Source organism: Furipterus horrens, unplaced genomic scaffold (genome assembly GCF_987537825.1).
Source record: "Furipterus horrens unplaced genomic scaffold, mFurHor1.1.pri manual_scaffold_3, whole genome shotgun sequence".
NCBI classification, from domain to species: domain Eukaryota; kingdom Metazoa; phylum Chordata; class Mammalia; order Chiroptera; family Furipteridae; genus Furipterus; species Furipterus horrens.
The window spans coordinates 94074802-94091958 of NW_028327173.1; the positions used below are offsets into that span (position 1 = coordinate 94074802).

Consider the following 17157-nt stretch of genomic DNA (forward strand, 5'->3'; position numbering starts at 1 on the left):
CAAGGCAGCGGAGGTTTTTTGGAGTCAAGAGTTTTCCTTCTCTGATGTACCCTGACTGGAAGATCGAACCAGCGACACTTAGCTCGCAGGCCGACGCTCAATCCACTGAGCCAAACCAGCCATAACAAGGACTAGGACTGTGTGAAATTAACTTAATTTTCGGTGGTTCAATTTCTTTAAGTCCAAAGGGCAGTGGGATGACCATGGGGGATATAATTTAAGGTTTGAAGCCTGCACCTGCATAGAGAGAAATGAATCCCTAAATCCAGCTGGTTAAAACAAGTACCATCTTTGGTTTGTGACACGGATGGACCAAGAGGGTATTAAGCTTTTCAGAAGAGTATTCCATTAAGTTGGTGAAGGTCTGTCCATTCCAGTATGTATTGTTCAAAGTTCTTAGCCATTATCAGTTGTGTTTAGAATCAGCAATGGTGAACACTGATACCTGGAAGCTAGGTAGGAGCTGCTGCAAGTGGAAAATTTTTCTTTTGGAGTGTGTATGTGCTTCAATTTCTTTTTCACTGAATATTGTATTTATGAGATTTACCCATGTTGATACTTGCAGGGGATGACGAAGAGACATTAAGGATGACCCTCAAATTTTGGTGTACAGCAACTGAGTGAATGGTGCAAGAAAGGCACGGAAGAGAAGCAGATCTGGAGTGGCAGTGGAGATGTCTTGTGGGCACTGGGATATCGCTAAGGAGGTTGTAAATTATATTAACTTTCCCTCTTTTCCCCTTTAAGTGCTTCTCAAAAGTAGCCTCACTTTCTAAACACCGAAGTGGGCCAATTGCTAGCCTGTGGCCATATTCTCTGCAGATAGAACGTATCCCTTCCCATCGTAGGTAAACAACGTGATGGGACTACAGTGACAATCCTTCCAGACGACCTGCACCTAGTTTATCCCTAGTACGTAATGAATGGAGTCCTTCAGGATCCAGCCTCAGACTGGCTTCCACCACTGGTCCGATCCAACTCACCCAGCCTCTTGCAAGACCTGACTCCAACGCTGGGTTTCCGGCGTACAGCGAGCTCGGTTCGCAGCGTCGAAGGCTGGGCTCGCGCGGACCCCCGCCTCCCCGCCCCGGGCCCCGCCCCCGCGCTCTGCTCCGCCCCCGTCCTGGCCTGGTTCTGGGACGCAAATCCTGCGTTGCGACACTTCCGGCGCCGGACTCCCCGCCCCAGGTTTCGTTCCCTCTTCGATCGGAGCTCGCCTGCAGGGAAGCGGCACGGTGGTTGGTGACTATTATATAGTTGTTTTGAGTTTTTAGAATTATGTAGGACGCTTTGCTGCCGCGTGCCCTTCGTCCCCTGAAGCCGGGCGGGAGCTTTAGCTTGCGTCGTAGTTGCCCTTCTAGTCGCGCATTTTCTGCTTTCCTCAAAATATGTTGTGACTTTAAGAAACCTTGATTGAGTTCTTGAGGCAGATGCTTTAGCACTGTTTAGTTTCCTGGAGATGTTATTGCTTCACCTCCTTAAAAATCTCGGTGACTCAGTGCCGCTTTGAATGAGTGACTGGGTGGGATTACAAGCTTCCTCTTTGTATACGCATTTAATAGTTTAAAGGAGACGAAAGGGGTGTGTGTTGCTTTCAGTCTTAGCTTCACTGGAATCAAATTCATTTCTTTTAAGAGATTAGGAGTTGCTTTAACAAGGGTCTTTATAGTGTAATTATGACTTGAGTTCCTGCATTTTATCCTTCTTTCCCCCCTACAACAACTAAATAACCTTTTTAAAGTTTTGTAAACTTTAAGTATTGAAATAGTTTGATTCTTTGAGCAAAAGCAAAAAGCAACACTCTTCTCCCCTGACATGGACAATTAAAATAGTTGAATCAAGGGGACAGAAGGTATTTGGTTTCCAGTTTTGTAATACATAACTTGATTAACTGTTGAAAAGGTTTGTATAGAACCTGTCAGTGAATTTTATTCAGTTTCCTGGGGATCTGTGTTATTAGAATTGAGAATATTACAAGAACGATGGGTTCAGCACTTTTATTATACCTATTATCCCAATTAATGCCCACAACAGCCCCAGGAAATTGGTATCATTGTTATCCTCATGGTACAATGAAGGAAACAGGCTTAAGGAGGTTAGGTAGCTTGCCCATTACTTAGTTATGAAGGTGTGGAGCTGGAACTTGGACCCACTTCTTTCTGGCCGTCAAGCAGTTGTGCCACTAACCACCTCTGATCCTGCCCCTCCTCTGCAGGCGCAGGCCCGGGTGTAGTCTCCTGTCTAGACTGAGTGAAGGAGAACAATGCCGAAGGACTCTGACCCACTGTAAGTGCACAGTGAATGGGAGTGGGATAGCCAGGAGCCTCTCAAAACCAGAGTTCTTCCCCCATCTGAAGAGGGCTGTAAGAGTGGACTGCAGGACAGTGCTGAGTATGGGAGGATAGACATGCAGGCCAGGGCTGGAGTCCCAGTTCTGCCACTGACTAGTTGTGTGACTTCAGGCAGATCATCTAACATCTGGGCTTTGTTTCTATAGTGATGGGATTGTTCTGTAATGATATTTTAGTCCCATTCTATGATTGTGGGGTTTGGTTTTTGTTTTTTTAAACATGGTTGGCACTGATTTCTTAACTGTTGTTTTCAGAGTGCCTTTACATTGGATTGGCTTTGGCTATGCAGCACTGGTTGCTTCTGGTGGGATCATTGGCTATGCAAAAGCAGGTATGGTTTGTAGTTACTTAACCTCTTAAGATCGTCACATTGTTCCTAGTGAAGAGTGAGCCCCCAGAATCCCCAAAGTGCAGTCTTACTTGAATCAAGTTTGCTTTAGGCCCCCTCGCTTGAGTGCAGACTTGTTGTCTGTCCTGTAGCGATTCCTGTAGTAGCTCCTCGTGCAGCGGCTGCTCCTGCACTTGCCTCTGTGTTATCTGGCTGAGCTCAGCCAAGCTGCTTATGGATTACTGGTTTTTGCTTTTTTATCTAAAGATGCTGGGCAGGGGTGGTAGTAGATTGTTATTATCAGCAACAGCCATACATTAGCCTTGACTACAGTGTGCCTGCCTTCTCTGTGCTCTTCTTTTAATGTACAGGAAACCTCTAGTCTTCACGTACTCATTTTTTTAAAAAACATTTTATTTATTTATTTTTGGAGAGAGGGGAAGTGAAGGAGAAAGAGATGGAGAGAAACATGTGCGAGAGAAACATCAATTAGTTGCCTCTTACATGCCCCCAACTGGGGACCTGACCTGCAGCCCAGGCATGTGCCCTGACCAGGAATTGAACCTGCGTCCTCCCAGTTCACAGGCCAGTGCTCAATTCACTGAGCCACACCAGCTAGGGCACATAGCATTTTTTGAAGTATCTCATTAAATTAGGCAGGATATATGAGAGAGCCTGCTCATTTCTACCCCCTTATTTACATCCCCACCCCAACACACACACACACATACACACACACATCTTTTTTTTTTAACTCACTGACCCTACTTCCCTCTCCTTTTGGGATATGCCCAAGGTCCTGTCCATGGACAGTTACAGTCCTTGATGGGTTAATGAGGCCTGTTTAGGAGCCCTCCTCCTCTACTCCTTCTCCCTTCCCCCTCCTCCTCCTCCTCCTCTCGCCACTAAAGTGCAAAATTGCTAAGATATTAAACATTTTCCGATCTGCTACAATACTGCCACTGTATACAAGAGATTTGATAAGTGTGCACACATACAAAAATACAGTATGCATTGCCTATATATAGTACATGTGTAAAATCTCTGACATTCACACATATGGAATTGATTTCAGGGGTACAAACAGCATATACAAAGGCATTATAGTTTTTCTTTTAAAAAAATACATGGACATGTACAACGAGGTGGGGATTGACTGTGGGAGAAGGTGTGGGCTCGGTGGTGGGGGAACAGTGGGGGAAAAAGTGGGAAAACTGTAATAGGGAAACAATAAATAAATTAAAAATTAAAAAAAAAAAAAAACAATTGGTCCCCAATTGCCATAATTTTTTGTTTCTTAAATGGATGCTTTAATAAGCAGTAGGAGCCTTTAGGTCAGCGGTTCTCAACCTGTGGGTTGCAACTCCTTTGGGGGTCGAACAACCCTTTCACAGGGGTCACCTAAGACCATCGGAAAACACATATATAATTACATATTGTTTTTGTGATTAATCACTATGCTTTAATTATGTCCAATTTGTAACAATGAAAATACATCCTGCATATCAGATATTTACATTACGATTCATAACAGTAGCAAAATTACAGTTATGAAGTAGCAACAAAAATAATTTTATGGTTGGGGGTCACCACAACATGAAGAACTGTATTAAAGGGTCACGGCATTAGGAAGGTTGAGAACCACTGCTTCAGGTGGAAGTATCCTCTTTACTGGAGGAAAGAGGAATGTTGTGTTACTACCCTGATTTCTCTGGTAGTTTTATCAGAGCTATTTAGCTAATTCCCCAAAGCATTTTTGTGCTTGAGAATTTGGTTGCGAACTGTGTTGAGAGTTCTCTATGCTATTTTCCTATTTTCCTTTGTCAGGAAGAGAAGTCTGGTGGATTCCGTTAATGAAATGAATGTCTGACATTATAATACAGGAATGTGTTTGCTTTCTTCCAGGTAGCGTCCCATCGCTGGCTGCTGGGCTCCTCTTTGGTGGCTTAGCAGGCCTGGGTGCTTATCAGCTCTCTCAGGATCCAAGGAACATTTGGGTTTTCCTAGGTATGTCAGCTTTACTATCTTCCCAGTCAGTCAGTTATCCAGAAAACTGTACCGAAGGTGTGGTGAGATGTGTCAGGTTGCTTCTGCCAAGTGCTAGGGAAATTTTTTAATGGGGGTTGAGGGAATGTGCTGTTCTCTGCTTATCTTTTATGTCATAATATGGGAAGATTTTCATCCCTCATGAATTTAGATTTACCCAGTGAAATTAGTATTAAACTTGTATAAGGCAAGTATATATCTCTTAACCATTGTGATTGCCCACTAAAGACTGTCTGCTGGAGTATCACTGAAGGATTTTGTGTCTAGGTTAAGTTTTCATCAATATTGCATTTTCCCCATTTTTAAATCATTAGCCCTTTAGCAGTAGGCTGAACATGTAAGACATAGGCCTCGCCTTCAAGGAGCCTGTACCTTAATTGGGGATATAAAAAGTGAGTTTCTGGGGTTGCTAAAGTGCCCTGTGAGCAGCACAGTGAGAAGTGCAGGGAAGGGAAGATTACTTATTATCAGGGTTGCTTTTTGTACATTTTTATTGAGCTCCACCCATGTGTCAGATAGTTTGCTAGGAGTGTGGGTTCCTCACTGTCTCCACAAACTCCAGCATGAGAAAACATGCAGTTCTGCCCCTTACAGTATGGTGGGGAGGACAAGCATGTTAACAGAGTGGTTCATACAATTCTACTTGGGCTGGGAAGGATGGCTGATTTGGGGTGTGATAGGGAAGGAGGAGGTACCCAGCTCTTAGCTCGGCCTGACACCTCCCTCAGTAAAGCTCCAGAGTAACTTTCAGACTTTTGTTCCCATTTGTGATCTTGCTTCTTCACTCTAGCAAATAACACTCATTGTCTACTTACAGAAGAAACAGCAGCCATCACATGGGGACTTAAGGTCCATGCCATTGACATCCAAGCCTTCCCTTGTCCTATTTCTCTACTCTCCAGGGCCAGCCCCTTCACCTTGGCTTTGGGGCTCTTCTCCCATACCTTCTTGGAGCTTTGCACTGTCACTGATGCTCTTACTCATAGTCCACCGGTCAGATGGATTCCTTTTACTGATGTTGAAATGTGCTCATCTCACCCACAAAAAAGAAAGGACCTCATGACCCTACTTCCTTCTCCAGTTCTTTCTATTCTTCTTTCCCTTCAGAAACTTCTCTAAATATACTTCCTGTCTGTTTCCACACCTCATACATTTTTGACCCACTTCAGTCTCCATTCCTGTCCCCTTTGTTCATGGAAATAAGTAGCTTTCCCTGAGGCTGCCGGTGACCTGTGTTCTTCAAAATCCAGTGCAGTCCTCATATCATTTGGCCAGTTACCTGCTCTCAGCACAGTACACCAGTCCATTTTTTTGCTCTCCTGGTTTTTCTTATTTTCTCATTCTCTTTTGTTGACCCTTTTTTTTGGGGGGAGGGGGTCATTAAGTATTAAAATATTAAAGTGCTTAAGGCTTGGCTTTTTAAAATCTTCTTTATACCTTCTTGCTTGACAGTGTCGTTGAAGCCCAGGCCTTAAATTACCAATACAAAAATGACTCACAAATTTATCTCTCCTCCAAGCTTTAATATATATAGTTGTCTGCTTGAAATCTAGATGTTTCAAAGCCTCACGTCATATCCTCACACACTTTGTCTTCTGGTGTTCTCCATGCATTCAGATCTTGATTGTACTCTTCCCCTCCCTCTTTCTAACTCATCACGTCCTATGAACACTGCTTCCAACACACCCTAAAGTGTCTCTATCTCCATGGTGACTGTCCTCATCCCAGTCATCCCTCTCCCTGCATCCCTTAGGAAGTTTCTTAACCCTTTGAGTGCCATGCGTTAATTGCTAAAATTCATGTGAGAAATGCCAGGCTATTTTGCTGAGAAATGCAGTTTATGAAAAATGTTTATAAAAACATTATTATTCACAGTAATTTGCTGAAAATTTCACGAGATATAATAAACACACTTTTCTTTTGTAAGCAGTGTTCTTTGACGCAATTTAGCAAAATTTATTGCATTAAAATTATTTTATTAATACAATTATTTTAGAAAAAATAAATTCTTTCCTTCAATATGGCTTTTGAATTATAATATATGGCATAATATAAAACCTATGATTATGCTCTGGCTGGTTTAGCTCAGTGGATTGAGCGTCGGCCTGCGAGCTAAGTGTCGCTGGTTCGATCTTCCAGTCAGGGTACATCAGAGAAGGAAAACTCTGACTCCAAAAAACCTCCGCTGCCTTGCGGCATACCTCTTCTGGGGAAAGGCTAAGGGAGTAAACCCCGACAGAAAATCCGGAGCCGGAGTCCCTAAGGCGGTTTGACGTTGTAGTCAACACCGGCAACTCCTGCGGCGCACCTGAACCCAAGCTGTATCGACTCCGTCTTTCCCTTGGACCCTTCAGCTGCGAAGAGAGGGGGGGGTCTGCTGCATGGGCAACAGCAGACCCTCCATATCACCCTGCCCAGGCTCTGTAGCTTCAGCTCCACTGGAGAGGACACTCCAGCGTCATCGCAAGATGTCGATCCAACACGGGAGGAGACAGATGCCGTGTCACTCCCGAGTCGGACTGCACAGCCATTCTCGGCGGTGCAGATAGACACTTAAGAAGCTACACCATCGTCTCTCGAGACGGACGGCTGCCGACGACGATGATTATGATTTGAAAAAACACATAGCAACATGGATAACAAGCAAGAAGTATGCCAAATATTGAATAAGTTTTTGGAAAAAACACCTTCATAACATACTAAAACAATGAACACAAAGGCATTCACACTAGAGACATATCAATAGATATCAACAGTGAAAAACAGTTTATAAACAAAAGTGAAATGCAAAAACAACACAATAATAGTAAAATGTTTATATATTAACATTTGTGGCTATTGATGCATCTTGGGTGCAGCCCTTTGTCACATCTCCCACATACTGTTTTCGACCTGATTTTTCTTTCCTGTGTTGAGCATTCCTTACACTATCTTAGCTTTCTTTCTGGAGGTATCTTTATGCCATATACGTGAGAGGGACCTGGTGGATTTTCTTCATTGCTGGACTTAACAGTGTCTCTAACCTCATGCCATTCTCTGGCAAGTTCTTCTATTATGGAGGTATTGAATTTCATTTGAGACATTGGTTTGTTCCCACCTAAAAAATTTTTCTTAGAAAGAATGTGTGCATTTAGTAGTATTCTTTTTTTTTTTTTTTTTTTTTGTAAATAAAGTTTTATTGGAATACAGCCACACTGAAGAGTTTACAAATTGTCTATGGCTTCTTTTGCTATGAAGAAAGAGTTGAGTAGTTGCAACAGTGACCATAGGGTCTGCAAAGCCTGAAATATTTATTCTCTGGCCCTCAAAGAAAAAGTTTATAGACTGCTGATCTACATGATTGTCTCTGTACTTGAAAAAGTCATGAGCTCTTGATTTGGTCCTGCCCATAATTCGAAGACCCAAATTCTCACACTCTTTATAAGTATAAGAAAGGTCAGTCATGGAAAGTTATTTAACTTTTGGATCAGCTGCACATTTTGGATCTCCATGCTCTGTGAGACAGTTTAAAGTCATACAATTCCCTTCATGTTTTGTAATCTGTAGAACCAACAGAAACACAAACACAGTAGGACAATTATTTCAATTAAATCTATAAAGATATTAATGATATTTATAGTATAAAAACAACAATTTCTAAATATTCCTGGGTTCTTATGTTTTTTTTTACTACAAATAAAAATATGAAACAGGATTAATATTTAATGGTAATTGAGTCACACTCCAGTGCACACTTTTTTTCAAGTTCATCTTTCATTCATGCTCAGTTTACATTGAGTGCTTGGTACAACACCAAAATTTAAAAATATTTAAATATAAATGTTAAAGCTGTCAGGTCCAGGATATTCAAATTTAAAGTGCAATTCTGGTGGTTGGCTATTTTATTTTTTTTTTTTTTTAAGTATATTTTATTGATTATATTGTTACAATAGTTCCAATTTTTTTTTTTCCCCTTTGCTCCCCTCCGCCCAGCAACCCCCTTCCCCAACAATCCCCTCTCCAAGTCCATGCCCATGGGTCGTACATACAAGCTCTCCTGCCTCACCCTTTCATATATTCTTCTTCTTCTTTTTTAAAATTAATTAATTAATTAGTTAAATATTTTAACAATAAAAAATAACAATTCCTCCCTCTCAGACTTAAGACCCTTTACAATCTTATAAAGGACAATGGATGAAGGTCTCGAGCTCCTCTAGCTGCTTCAAGCTGGACATGGTCGTCGTCCTACCTACCCGTGGGTCAAGAAATCCCTAATAAGAGTGGGGATGTGGAGGGGAGGGTGGCCTTCCCACAAGGGGAAGGATCGTGCAGACTCCAGGTTGGTTGGCTGTCTCTGGACAACGGCATGCTTGGTTTGACAGGCTGGCATCCTTGTTGTATTCTGGGGGCAACAGGGTTAAAGGACATCATTTAATCCGTAACCACTAGATGACAAAAGACAGGTATTAATTTTTCAATGTCCCACATTAGGGAAAAGAAGGGCTTCTTTGAAGGAAGGTGTGCCAGGTACATCTCACCTGCCCAAAACCCTTTTGCCCATTATACTTATTTTGGACTGAGGGAAATATTTTAGGTTTCCCCCATCTCAGGCCTCTGGGCTTTTTCTGTCCAAGCCATTAGGATAGAAAAGAGAAACCAGTTTTAAAGTGAAGCCCACAGACCACCCCGTTCTTCACCAACCCAGCCACTTAGTTCAGCCAAACCATTGAGTCTCAGGAGGCAGCAATGCAGACAGGATTAAGTGAGGCCTATGCATACAGATAATCACTCAGGTAATGAGATTGTAGGCTTATGCCCTTTGAAAACAGAAAACACATGTTAATTTATGTAACATAACCCACATACAAGTCTCTAAATCTGTAGGACTGTCTTATCGGAAGGAAAATCCTTGTCCTTCTAATATTCACTGAACTTGCATTTCTATTCTTTATATTTTTATTCCCCCCCCACTAAAAAATTTTCTGTTTGTTTGTTTTTCCACTACAGTTGTCTCACTTTTTTTCCCCCTCTTGCTTCCCTGCACCCTGTCCCCCCCCACAGTCAGTCCCCACCCAGTTGTCCATGTCCATGGGTCATTCATACATGTTCTTTGACTAGACCCTTCCCCTTCTTACCCCTTCTCTCCCTCCCATCTCCCCCTTTGTTACTGTTAGTTTATTCCTTGTTTACATACCTCTGGTTCAATTTTGCTCATTTGTTTGTGTTGTTCATTAGTTTCCTGTAACAGGTGACAGCATAAGGTAATTTTCTTTTGTTGCCTGGCTTATTTCGCTAAGCATAATTCTCTCTAGTTCCAATCATGTTGTTGCAAATGGTAGAAGTTCCTTCTTTCTTTCAGTACTTATTCATTGTCATTTTCCCCCTTTGTACTCGTGTTCCTCTCTGTCTCTCTGTTTCTTCATCTTCTTAAAGCAGACCCTTTAGCATCTCTTGCAATGCTGGTTTGGTGGAGATGTATTCTTTTAGCCTTCTTTTGTCTTGGAAACTCCTTATTTCACCTTCCATTTTGAATGAAAGCCTTGCTGGGTAGAGTATTCTTGGTTGTAGGCCTTTGTTTTTCATTGCTTGGAATATTTTTTGCCATTCCCTTCTGGCTTGTAGTGTTTCTGCTGAGAAATCTGATGATAGCCTTATTGGAGCTCCCTTGTATGTTATTAGTTGTTTCTCTCTTGCTGCTTTTAGGATTCTCTCTTTGTCTTTGAATGTTGGCATTTTAATTATGATGTGTCTTGAAGTGGGCCTGTTGGGGTTCATCTTCATTGGGACCCTCTGTGCTTCCTGGACTTGCGTGACTCTTTCTCTCGTCATGTTAGGAAAGTTTTCTGTCATTAGTTTTTCAAAGAGGTTTTCTATCCCTTGCTCTTCTTCTTCTCCTTCTGGAATTCCTATGATACGGATATTATTACGTTTCATGTTGTCCTGCAGCTGTCTTAGAACCTCTTCAGTCTTGTTCAGTCTTTTTTCATTTTGTTGCATTGTCTGGGAGTTTTTGTGTAGGTTGTCCTCCAGCTCGCTGATCCGATCTTCTGCTTCCTCTAGCCTGCTTTTAATTCCTTCTACTGTGTTCTTCAATTCAGAGATCGTATTTTTCATTTCCTCCTGGCTCTTATTGATAGCTTCTATGTCCTTTTTCATGCTCACGTAATTTTCTGTGAGTTCCTTGTAGTTTTTCTGGAGTTCTTTGAAGTTTCCGCTGAGCTCATTCAGCTTCTCCATAATCCATGTTTTGAATTCCATATCTGATAGTTCACTCCCCTCTATTTCATGTAGCACTCTTTCTGGGGATTCTACCTTTCCTTTTGATGGGAGGTTGTTTCTCTGTCTCCCCATTTTTTTGACTCCTATTGTTTGTTGGTGCTTCTTGGAATGATCTGCACTTCCTGGATCTGCCTCTGGTGGCGTCAGATCATGTACCAGTCTGGCCCTAGGCAGCCTGTTGGAGACTTCCAGGGATCTACTGCTGTTGTCTGTCTTCTTTGATTGTTAATCTATTCAATCTGTGATTAGCTGTCAGGCTTAAGGACTGTGGGTGTGGCAGCTTAATTCCTGTAGGCAGGGCTTTTGCTTCCCCTCAGGCTGACGCCACTTGGAGGGGAATGGTCTACCCGCAGTACTGGGGATGAGTCAGCACTGGGACCCAGTCAGCTGCTCCTCCAGTTCTCCCCTCAAAGCCACCGTGCCAAATTCTCCCCAGGTGTCTCCAGCCCTCTCTGCCTTCCCTCTGCTTGAGCCCAGGGTAAGTGGTGGCCAAAATATTTTCGTATGTGATCCACTTAAGAGCTCTTTTTCTCCTGCTGTTTCTCTCTGGCTAGCAAGAAAGCCTGTGGCTTTTCGCTTTTCACAGCTGATACTATTTTACTTTCCACTCTGTCGCTGTAGGCTGGGAAGCCCAGCTGGGGGTTTAGACCCTGCCCTTCTCAGGGGGAATCCCCGGCTGCTGAGCTGTTTCTCAGCCCCTTCAGCTGCCACCCGTGGGAGCCCAGCCAGCCCTTCCACGTCTCCGCACTCCCTACCGGTCACGTTGTGATGTAGCGGCCTTTTCTGTCTCTCCGTGGTTATAAGACTTCTCTCCAGCTGGTGTTCGGTTCGTTATTCCAGATGATTTCTCCAAAATTACATTGTAAATCCAGACTAGTTCTAGGAGGAAGTTAGTGTAGCTTCCACTTACTCCTCCGCCATCTTGTTTCTCAGTAGTATTCTTGATAATACATTAATCACAACCTTCTTCCAAAACTTTAGTGTTCTTTCATCCAAATACACATAAAGCATCATATCATGCACACTGCATAGAGTTTTGACAATTATTGCAAAGAAAAATGAAATTAAAAGGACTTTAAAATGTAAGTAAAAATTATAACTATGTCAGTATTTCAACAAGCGTAAAAATTCAAATTTTGGATCAACATGAGAAAAAGTTATATCAATATATAACCTGAGGTACAAAAAAAAGAGAACAAAACATAAAATACGAATTATTCCATTGTTATTTACATTTATAGCCATCGAAAAAAGAGTCACTGGGAGCGACGCTGGTACTTTTGGGAAAAGTTGTCAGCATCGCTCACTGCGACGTTGGCACTCAAAAGGGTTAATTGGTGTCCCTGCATGCTTTAGTGTCCCTGCAGTTTGCTCTCTGTGATACAGATTAAATTCTGTTTTCAGAATGTAACTCAATTTAATGTCCTTTAATGGCTTCTCTTTGCTCTTAGGATGAAGACCACAATCCCTAACATGGCCGTCAAAGCCCTCTAAGCTCTGGCCTGTCTTCGTCACTAGTCATATGTTGATTTCTGCACCATACTGGCCTTTCATCACAGGGTTTCCCTTTGCTTGGAATATGCTTCCTTCCTCTTTAGCTTATTAACTGCTACTTTCAGGTCTCTGCTCAATCTTCACTTCCTTAGCAAATCTTTTCATGATCTCTCTATTATGTATATTGCATTAATTGTACCTGTAACACAAGTTATACTTAAGTTTTTGTGTGATTCTTAGAACTCTGTTCCATCAAACTTGAAAAACTGTAGCACAGAGACCTTTTTGATGTGTTCTCCAGCATCCAGTGCAGTGCATGGCATATAGTGGGTATTTTAACAGATATTGAGTGGGAAGCGCATACACAGTAAATACTGTGTTGGCCAAAAAGCCTGTTTAGTTTTTTCTGTAAAATAAAGGATACATTTTTCATTTTTACTGCTAATTTTATTGATTTGGATTTTTTGAATATGTCAGCTATCTCCTGCATGGCTTAACATTGATTGTTCTCAGTTAATGTCTCAATTTGATTGCTGTCAACTTCAACTGGTCTGCTCGACCATGGAGCCTCGTCCAGTGAGAAATCTCCAGCACAAAACTACGCAAACCACTTTTGACACATTCAGTCAATTACAGCACCTTCTCCATACACTGCACAAATCTTTTTTTCATGTTTTAGTTGAGTTTTTACCTTTTTTGAAATAAAGCATAATATGCTGAAAATGTTGTGTATGAAAATCTTCAGTATTAAAATGGCTACACAAACATTCACCAATTTTGATTTCTTTTTTTAAATGCATGCTAATATGGCAGCTGTCACAATACAGTCTTAACAAAATTGTTTCAAATGAAGTTAAAGACAACTAAGTGCTACTAGAAACATCTTATGGAAGAAACAAATGAACTTTATGGCCAGCCCAATAGAATTGTCAAGAAATATGAGGAAAAAACCCAAAAGCAGTTTGGAGAAAATTAAGAAATTTATGTCTGAAGAGTGGTAGGAAATGAGGCATGAAAGGCTGACTGGGCCCAGGCTGTGAGGGCCTTGTATTCTAGTATTTGTGCTTAGTCTCATAGGATGGGAGTGGTCATGAAGCTCCCTGAACTTGGGAGGCATGAGATGGGGTATGGCCCTTGAAAGATGAGTGGGACTTTGGCTACTTCTTTCAGTTCCCCCAAATATAAGATGTAATGATCTTTGCCTCTTTTTCCCATCAGCTACATCTGGAACCTTGGCTGGCATTATGGGCATGAGATTCTACCACTCTGGAAAGTTTATGCCTGCAGGCTTAATTGCTGGTGCCAGGTACTTTCTGTTCTATTGCTGTTCTTCACCAGTTTAGATTTTCGTTTAATGCTCATCATACTTTGTACACACACAGATTTACTTGCTTCAGTGTACTTGATGCTGGGCACCAACTGAAATAATTTAGTATTATACATACACAAATAGGAAAGGCTGCATAAACAGTAGCTGATGTAATGTGAAAGTGAAGTAAGTATATTCATTCACTCTGGAAACAGTTTTGCTCTCACATTTGCTCTCTGGTCCATCCTGGCTCCTCCCTGCGGAGGAAGAAGCTTCAGTGCAAAGCATGACTGCAGCTTATTCAGTGCGGGTTCCACATTTCTTAGTTGTATGGGTGCCCTTTATTATTGAAAGCTTTGCTAGAAGGGAATTTCTGTTGATGCCTATTTTCTAATTAACTGATTATAAAATCCAAACCAGATTTTTAAAAAAACTGTAGTCCTTAAGCATAATAAAGACATTTAAAACATTTTTAAAAATGTTTTGAGAAATGGTTACTTACAACTGTGACTTTGCTCGTTTGGTCATAGTTATGATGCTGTCAAGCAAAATGTTTCATAATCAATGTAGACCAAAGTCAAGAGCAATAAATTAGGAGGCTGCAGATAGACCATTAGCTAGCTGTGACCATGGGGAGGCCTTGGTCTTTCCAGCCTTCAATTTTCTCATCTCTGAATTATTGGTAGTAGGATTAGGAACTCCAGCTCACATGTACTTTTAACACCTTAGCACAAGACTGACCCTTGGCCTCGTTTTCCTTCAGTGCCTGCAGGGACAGAAGTTTCATCTCTGCTTCCTTTGCCATGACACCTCTTCACTATGCAATGAGAGATGCAGAGAACTAATCCTTTAAAAAAATAGTCAAGTGCTTGTTCTCTTCTTTACCTGACTTTTTGTTTATTTTTTAACAGTTTGCTGATGGTTGCCAAACTTGGAATTAGTGTGTTCAATAGACCCCATCAGTCATAGTCATGTTCCAGCTTGGACTCTTGAAGAATTTTAAAACTTCCACTACGTTTAGTATATTAAGAGAAATAAGTGCAGCATTTTCACATATGCTGACATTTTACTTAAACAAACTGAACTTTCCAGAGAAAAATATCCGTCATTATTATTACAACCCTAAAGAGATGGGTAGCGTATAACATAAGAGTTTATTGTTATAATGCCCTCGTATAATTTGATTCTTATATGTTGATGTTATTTCTTCTTTATGTATTTTTACAGAAAGTCTCAAAGGGTGAAATGTTAGGTGTCAACATTGGGGGCCATGAAACCCCTCACACCCTACATAGGAACATTATAAAAAAAAAAAAATCTTATGAGATTTGGGATATCTATTCTTTTGCCCATATTAGAGCACAGACCTACTTTGAAATTATGTTAAAGGAAATATCAATGGAAATAAAGTTTACTATAAATAATACTTTCTATGGTGTCTTTGTTGCCAGAGCTGTTTTGAACATAGAATGAGGAAAATGAAAGTTTGAGAAATATTTTATATAGGAATTACCCATTTTGAAAAATTTAAGAACCAGGGGAAGTTATTTGATTACACATTGGATTGAAGCTGGTTTTGAAAATGACCCATAGTGTGAATTTCTAAGATTAGGACTGTGTAATAAAAAGAAAAAATAAAGTTTTGGTTAACTAGTTAATCTGTGAATGTGAAACTAAAAGACCTATCTGGAACTTGAATTACCTAGGTGAGTCTCTACTTTGGACACATTAACTGTATACAACTTATTTTCAGTTCACTTTGTTTTTTTCAGCATTAAGAATTAACTCATTCTGGACTCCTTTGGTTTCTTTCTCTTTAAAAATGAAGGGATATTTGCTACTTACCTCCAGCTTAACTGGTATTGGTTGGATTTAGAAAGGAGTCCTTGTTTTCTCATCCTCATTTTATATGGTATGTCTGCCAGGGCCCATTCAAGTATAATGCCCAGAGCTCTGCACAGGGGCTGTGACTAGAGCACTGTATTCTCAACTATGTGTTTCTGTTAATGCAACCAGGATCTAAATATTTTTGGACAGCTCCATTACAGCAGTGACTCACTGTGCTTTTTGTCTTACTGAGACTCCAGGTCTTTTTCTTTCTTTCTTGGTTAGGTCCTGTCTTTATTCCAGGGAGGATTCCTTCTCTTCTTCCTTGTCTTATTGTTGAATGAGCAGGGGGTCTCGCCTCGGGATTCAGAGCAGTGAGAGGCCACACTGCTGGACTGGTGACTGTGGGCCAAATAACTACTCGGTTGCTAAGGCCACATCAGCATCCAAGCATAACCCCTGGTTTACACTTGACTGGGATAAGGTGGCCCCAGGGGGTCTGGTCAAAATTCGGAACTGATTGGGTTGAGTTCAAAAGTAGTTACTGATTTACCCAAGAAGGCCCTGTGACGATATCTGATACAACCGAAAGCCTTTGGCACCAGTGATTTAACAAGTTTCAGATCCTCCAGAGAGCATTGGCCTGATTCTAGGCCAAAGGACATTTCCATCCGCTTCAGTACTTCAGTGTCATTGTGGATCTCAGAGGTGTCAAAATTGAAGATATTAAAACTTGTCAATGGAGATGCTGCAGTCTGTGACTTTTCCTGCTTGTATTGATTATAAATGGCAGCTGAATGGCAGAGTTCAGAGCTGGAGAGCCCTGGTTCTGCTGATTTTTCTGTACTAGGTTTCTGAAAGCAATTTGCTACAGGAACTCTAGCAGCTGGGCTCGCTCCTGCTTTATCTGTTCTATCAGCCTCTGTTTCTCTATCTCTAGGTTTGACATTCCTGAGCAGAATTGGTAGGCAGGCCAATCCACTTGATTGCTTTTTTTCTGTTTGAAATGATGTTCATTGCCATTAGCACATTTAAAGCGTCATAAACTCTCAGCTTAATGTTCTGGTCATAAGCTGAATCAGCTGCCAGGTGATAACTTGAATTGGTGAACTCTGATACCAGCTCATCAGTGACTGCATTATATGATGTATCTTTCCACTGAACTTTCTCGTACTTTCATTGAAAAAAGTCTCAAGCCTTTTCCATTTTTTATCTTTTTTTTTTTTTTTTTTTTTTTTTGCTGCTTTTACTTTCTGAAAAATCAGTCTGTAAATTCGCTAGCTCATTTTCTATCACCTGGGACCCAGCCAGCAGCTTCTATGTGTGTCTGAGTGACCATTGCTGGTGCAGGGGTGTATTATGGACTCCCAAACAGAACACTTCCTGAACTGGTTAGTCTCTGGGGTGTACTTATAGTCATTTGGGGTCCAACATTCTCATTTATTGGTCCTAAGGTTTTTGGTAAAATCTTTGTTGGTAAGTTGGTGCTGGAAACTGGATATGCAGCAAATGAAATGCTACTTGGTCTGAAGAAGCAGGCCTCT

General features: G+C 41.3%; 1 protein-coding gene and 1 pseudogene across 4 annotated transcripts; one reads left to right on the forward strand and one right to left on the reverse strand.

The window, feature by feature from the left end:
* Window positions 1–1186: 1186 nt before the first annotated feature.
* TMEM14C (transmembrane protein 14C) lies at window positions 1187–14839 on the forward strand. 4 transcript variants are annotated; one of them, XM_090269880.1, is made up of 6 exons: window positions 1187–1242; window positions 2216–2286; window positions 2606–2682; window positions 4585–4686; window positions 13696–13783; window positions 14698–14839. In XM_090269880.1, the coding sequence occupies exons 2-6, from the start codon at window positions 2264–2266 to the stop codon at window positions 14753–14755; spliced, it is 348 nt and encodes a 115-aa protein (XP_090126006.1). In that variant the 5' UTR covers window positions 1187–1242; window positions 2216–2263; the 3' UTR covers window positions 14756–14839. The 4 variants fall into 4 exon arrangements, with proteins under 4 accessions (XP_090126006.1, XP_090126003.1, XP_090126004.1 ...); XM_090269877.1 differs by lacking the exons at window positions 13696–13783; window positions 14698–14839 and adding an exon at window positions 5543–6057; XM_090269878.1 differs by lacking the exons at window positions 13696–13783; window positions 14698–14839 and adding an exon at window positions 5543–6057 and having other exon boundaries at window positions 1191–1238.
* A 1055-nt stretch (window positions 14840–15894) lies between these two features.
* LOC150015516 (transcription factor Dp-2 pseudogene) lies at window positions 15895–17124 on the reverse strand (annotated as a pseudogene).
* Between the last annotated feature and the right edge of the window lie 33 nt (window positions 17125–17157).

Excerpts from the sequence above, each read along its gene's own strand:
- TMEM14C (XM_090269877.1), top strand. The coding sequence starts at position 2,264 with ATGCCGAAGGACTCTGACCCACT. Across the intron at positions 2,287-2,605 it reads CCGAAGGACTCTGACCCACT|AGTGCCTTTACATTGGATTG; the intron begins GTAAGTGCACAG and ends TGTTGTTTTCAG. Across the intron at positions 4,687-5,542 it reads GAACATTTGGGTTTTCCTAG|AAGAAACAGCAGCCATCACA; the intron begins GTATGTCAGCTT and ends GTCTACTTACAG.